Source organism: Thunnus maccoyii, chromosome 4 (genome assembly GCF_910596095.1).
Source record: "Thunnus maccoyii chromosome 4, fThuMac1.1, whole genome shotgun sequence".
NCBI classification, from domain to species: Eukaryota; Metazoa; Chordata; class Actinopteri; order Scombriformes; family Scombridae; genus Thunnus; species Thunnus maccoyii.
This window is the reverse complement of record NC_056536.1, coordinates 30891145-30897144: the sequence shown is the minus strand read 5'-3', so window position 1 is coordinate 30897144 and position 6000 is coordinate 30891145. Positions and strand designations below refer to the sequence as shown.

The window sequence follows — 6000 nt, the reverse complement described above, 5'->3', positions numbered from 1 at the left end:
GTTATGTAACAAAAGTCATCTCATAAGTTCCCTTTAACCAAACTGATAACGTACCTTGTGGTGTCCCACAGGGCAGTTGTCTTGGTCCCCTTCTTTTCATGTTTTAAAAACTTCTATTTTTGTCTGATATGAGCATTGGTTTTCACATAAATGTATTTTTCTATGAACTTGTATGCACAGAAAGTCATTTCATAAGTTCCCTTTAACCGAACTGGTAACGTACCTTGTGGCGTCCCACAGGGCAGTTGTCTTGGTCCCCTTTCTTTTCTTGTTTTAAAAGCTTCTTTGCAGCAATATCAGATAACATTATCACAGCTATGCTATTTACATTCAAATATACATTTCATGGGACAAAACCAAAGTCATAATGAAGACACTCACAGTGCGAAAAAGAGCTTTGAAGCATCATAAACATTTATTTTACAACAGTACATCAGATACTTCATTTACCCAAACGTCTGCCTGACAGACGCAAACATTATCAGCCCATGCTAAATACAGAAAACCTCTATGAGTCTATGTACTGTGCCACTGCGTGTATATACAGCAGGTCTGCCATTTCGTCACATCGTCGAAATGGCTCACATCTAAAATTCTATACATCCCCTTGACATACCAGCTAGTCGTTAATCAATTATTAAAAAGATAAGAAAAATAAAATAAATAAAATAATGCTTCAATATTATTATCTGGTCGCTATATTCACACTTGCATCAGTTCTTGTTATTTATGTCATTGTTTTAGATTTTGGATCTAAACGATGGAAGTTTCTTGACTCCAGGTTCATGTATTTTCAGGCTTCACTCAGACACTGCTGCATGTTTGGTCAATAGAGAAAAAAGTGAAAAAAAGAAAAAGGAGGGATTTGGGTTCAACAACATGGCATTTCAGTGGCTGGTGATCACATGACATGAAGCACAAAACTAATCAAGAAAAGAGAAATTTGGTTAAAACAGAGAACCTGCAAGATCTTATAAAAACGTTTTAAAAAGCCCCTGAAAGATGTTTTCAAGTCCAAATGAAATGACAAACTTAAAAACTAACTTAAGAAGTGAAACAAGGAATAAAATAAGTTCAAATGTGTGTTAACTCAGCTCTATATTGATGGAATATAGTATTTGAGGGACTTGATGGTAAACACATCTAATAATTTTAATTTAACTTTATTTCATTCGTCTTGTTGCCCCAAACTCAGCTTAATTAAGACTTTTTAAAAGCTTTTTGAGGACCTGCAGATTCTCTGAAACAACCTTTCAAATCGCGGTTGGGGGTTTGGGAGTGGAGGACAGCCATGGAAGAGACTTAATTAGCGCTTATTAGCACTTATTGCACTTTCTCATGATATGCATAAATACATGAGTGTGTTTGATTGAGCAATCAAAGAAATTAAATGTGAATAAATTAACCTCTTTGATTGAATGTAGGTGGTTTTTAAAATAAAAAACAAATTAAACTGTTGACACAAACAACTGTTATGTTTCTGTATTTTCTACTATAGCAGAACTGGAGCGCTACTTGTGTGTGACAAATAGAGAAAAACTGACTGTTATTCTGGAAAATGATGCACTACTGACGTAACTAATCAGTCTGATTGTTTTAAACTGCTCTTCATTTGCTATGAAGATTGTATCATCTACAAAACTGCTGCCACAGAAACAAGTAAGACTTTGGATATCAATATCCTCCCTTCATGAACAACATAAATAAGAAAAACCGAAACAATGAAAAGCAAATCTACAGACAAATAGAAACAAGTGTTCAAATTTTCCAACCGACTCGAAAGAAATACAGTGACGTAAAATCTAAACATACAGCTTACACGACATGTACAGCATTTTTTTTTTTTTTAACTTTCTCACAAAACAAATTGAAAACTAAAAACAAACAAACAAACAAACAAAAAAAAGGGGCTCAATCAGTGTTTTATGTAAGCTCTTCCTGGTGACAGCGAGTAGTCACTAATGTACGGTCATGTACTAAATAACACTGGACTCTGCAAGCACACAGCACAGCTTTCAATGTGAAACAGGGAGCTCAATCCTTCATACGTGGAAGAAAAAAGTGGATTGAGGTTAAACATAAACGAAGGAAGAAGTGAAGAGGAAGAAGAGAGAAGGAGTGTGATTACTTTTTTCAATAAATAATAAAGAGTAACTGATAACTAGGAAACTTTTTTCAGACTCTCCGAGGATGTTCTGTGTTGACAGAGAAACACATTTGGCAGTATTCATCTGCTGGGCTGGTGTTGATTTCCAGCTATTTTGTTCGGTCATGACCACGTGTGCCAAAAGCTGCTTAAGATTCAATCCCAGCAGCTGCATGAATTCCAGCGTTTCCTTATGGAAGACTACGGGAACCCTTGTGTGGTTATAATCACGGATCATAACATTACCGGATGACAGAGAAAGCTGACATGCCCTGGATGGCTGCATGCCTACATTTATCAACCGTAATTAGTTCAGATCTTTAGAAATCTCTTCTTCTGACAGTCCTGACAGTTTGTAACTTGCCATCTTTATAAAGCTTTCAATAACTTCAGAAGAGAGAGAGAGAGAGAGGCATCAGATTCAAGTGAGAAGACTACTTCAGCGTTTGGTTTAAGAGAAGGGAGAGAGGGGGGGGAACTGATGCCAGTTCCACCTGTTGAAGTGTGAGCCTTGTTAATGGCTTTCCACACACACAGAGATAGAGAGAGAGGGTCTCCTGTGGTGATGTTCACGAGGGTATCGAGGACGAATAAACACCACCGGGCCCCTCCCTAGTCCCATTAACCCTTCACTGAACTCACAAACAAGATCACTGACCTACTTCCAGCCAGCATGAGTGTTTTTCCAGCAAGCGAGTAGACGAGTTGATTCTCATCCACAAGCTGAGACTGATTAACATCATCTAGAAACTTTTAATTTCTACATATCAAGGATGAAGCATTTAAGGTATTAAAATCCTTGTTTAAAAAGAGTGAGTGCCAGCTTTTTCCTCCTCCTTGTGTCTGAGTTGGGAAGTTGAAGATCCTTGTTTAGTCTCAACAACACTGGAGGGCCTGATATTGTCCGAAAACAGACACAGACAGCTGGCAGAAGATGTCTACATGGTTCTGATTATCCCCGCATACAGTCTGCGTCGTACAGTTTGGGCTGTACCCTGATGGTCCATTCAGAGGGTAGCAGACAGGGGCACGAGACAACATTTACGTAACCCAGACCCCTGCTGCTACATACATGTGGATAGTATAAATTGGGTTTTAGATTTTTGCAAAAACAGAGCAAAAAACAACCACCTCCACAACATTTTGACAGCAGTCTCCCTCAGGACTGAGCCGGTGTGCACAGAAACACAACACTCAATAAAAGTTAATAGAGTCGCGGAGTCGGAGGAGCTGCTCTGGGTTCCAGAAGTGAAGACCGGTTGAATCATCAGTACAAAAGATGAACAACTGTGTTAGAAAATATCTGTTTTTTTGTTTTAGTAAAAAGGTGAAAGTACAAGACTTTCTACACAAAGATTTCAGGGTAGAAGTTAACTACATCTCCCAAGGTGCAATTCGGCAAGAAACAGCCAATCACAGAGCTTAAAATTCAGTCACATGTGCAGAACTGATTTTACAATCTGCAGCGTGAGTCGGTTTTAATTTCTGGGTCAAATGTTTTGTTTACAACTGTGACAACGAAATGCTTCGAACTCATTACTGCTCTGATTCCCGCCTCTGATTGGCTTCTTCTCCATAGCAACAGCAGACAAGGTTCATGGATTTTATAGTATTCTTCGCTGTTATGCCAAAATCACAGACAAATCGTGAAATAATTGTTGAAATAATGTAAACTGGCGGTCAGAATATAAATGTGCAGGATCGTTACATTATCCAGCAGAGTCCTGTGTTTCTATGTTGAGTCATTTTGAAAAGAAAAATGTGAAATAGGAATACAGAACGGAGAAAAACACTCCTGGAACCAGCAGCCTCTCCCACTTCACAGCTCTATATAACTGAATGTGACGACTGAGCATCCAATTAGAGGACGTAGTTGTCAATTAGATGATTTGTATTGTCTGTATCAATGTTTCTACGTTTTGGCAGGGTCATTTCTGTTAGTTAGTCGCTCTTAAAGAAGGATGTTACACCGGGAAATAAAACTGTCCTGAGATCACTAAAGACTCTTTACATCCAGTCGATCTACATTTAAAAGTTTTGTTCATCAGTGTTTATTTTTCTCTCTTCCTCCTCCGTTTTTTTTCCTCACTCCTTCTCTCCTCATTCCGGGTTAAATTTCAAATTTAGAAAAGTTTGAGCCGAGCCGGTGAGCTCGACTGTGACTGTATGTAGAGTGATGGTATGTCGTATCTGCTGGTGTGTGTCTTGTAGTATTGATTGCTGCTGTGTGTGTGTATCATAACTGTCAGGTGTGAGCTGATTGTGTGTGTATACGTGTGTGTGTGTGTGTGTGTGTGTTTAGTATGCTTCGGTCCTGTAGCTTTGGTGGGCATCGGAGGTGAGCTGGGTGGTTTCTGTGGCGGAGGATGGCTGCATCACGATGGGCTCACTGCCATCTGAGGGGAAACACACACACACACACACACAAACACACACACACACACACACACACACACACACACACACACACACACACACGTTAGAAAACATGCAAACCAAAACCTACAAAACAACACAAATAGAAAAGACCAAAGAAATAAATTCAAGGCCACGATGGTATAAATAAGCCAGTTAACCACCTTCTTATGTTCAAGGTTCATTAAACTATGCTGCCTTTTTAATCCTCCTTTACTTTTTATCTAATTTAATGTATTTTACTGTTCTATTAATTTTACTTGCCTCTTTCAGTCTTGTTTTTATTTAAATTGTTATTTTTCTTTTGCATTTTGTAAAGCACTTTGAATTTCCTTGTGCATGAAAAGTTTAATAACGTCAACACATAATCCACTTATAAAAGAGACAAGAAAATGACATTAGCTATTATATAAATGTATAATTTTATGTAATTTATCAAGGAAAAAATCTCCTAAAAAAAGGGAAGGATGTGCAGCTTTTCTCTGTTTTATATAATTGTGAATTGAATATCTTTGGGTTTGGACTGTTCAGAACAAGGAACAATAATCTGAAGATGTCAATTGAGGCTTTTATCTTATTGTGTTCATGATTTTTTTCACTGGTGTCTGATTATTTTAAAAAAAGAATTGACTAATTGATTATTACATTATGGAAATAATAGCTGCCTCTGTGATATAAACAGTGTCAAACAGAAGAAAACCTACAGTAAAGTCAGGCTTAAATTTAGCTCAGGGTTAACATGCTAATATGTAGCAGTTAGATGTTTACTGTGGTTGGATCACAGAGGACTGGACTTAATACTGGTTATGATGGAGTGCTGTTTAATTCATTGTCTCAATCTCATGTTTAAAATACTTGAACTACAAGACTTATTAGGGAATCTGTGAACTGTACGAGCGGTTTTGTAAATATACGATGTGTTTTAAAAAGTTTAACTGTAGCCTTCTTTCAAACAAGGGTCATGTTTTCGCCCCCTCACCTCTCTCGTCAGCGGTCATCTGGGCCTCCAGGTCCTCGGGGGACACGTAGAACTCGGGCTCCTGGTCCATGGGCGGCCGAGGTTTACATTTACCGCAGCAACAGTTACAGCAGCAACACAGGCAACAGCAGAAATAGCAGCCTGTGGAAAGGCAGCAGAAGACGAACAAAGCCTGCAGGATGAAGAGAGAGAGAGAGAGACGAAGAGTTCAACTACTGACCAGCAAACATCATTTATATCAGTTAAAATAAATGTTTCCCTTAATATGTTTAAATGTTTTTATCACTAAATCACATTGGATGTTGCAACTAAATCATCCCTAAATCATCACAGGTGCAGCCAGATGTTTCCAGAAGTTGTATAACAAGTTAAATAGAGAATGTGTGTTTAATCAAGATGTGAAAAGTGATTTTAGGGTTAAAGGACGGGTTCACAATATGTCAATTATGTCTTAAAACAA

The 6000-nt window shown here is 38.1% G+C and overlaps 1 protein-coding gene across 1 annotated transcript in view; it reads right to left on the bottom strand.

Annotated features, from left to right (window-relative positions):
• Positions 1-392: 392 nt before the first annotated feature.
• dnajc5ab (DnaJ (Hsp40) homolog, subfamily C, member 5ab) overlaps positions 393-6000 on the bottom strand; it is a 30668-nt gene continuing 25060 nt past the window's right edge. The window contains exons 4-5 of the mRNA XM_042409253.1: positions 5541-5712; positions 393-4542 (exon numbers count right to left, since the gene is read on the bottom strand). Coding sequence (XP_042265187.1) covers positions 4445-4542; positions 5541-5712 — 270 coding nt within the window. The 3' untranslated portion in view covers positions 393-4444. The remainder of the gene's footprint in view (positions 4543-5540; positions 5713-6000) is intronic.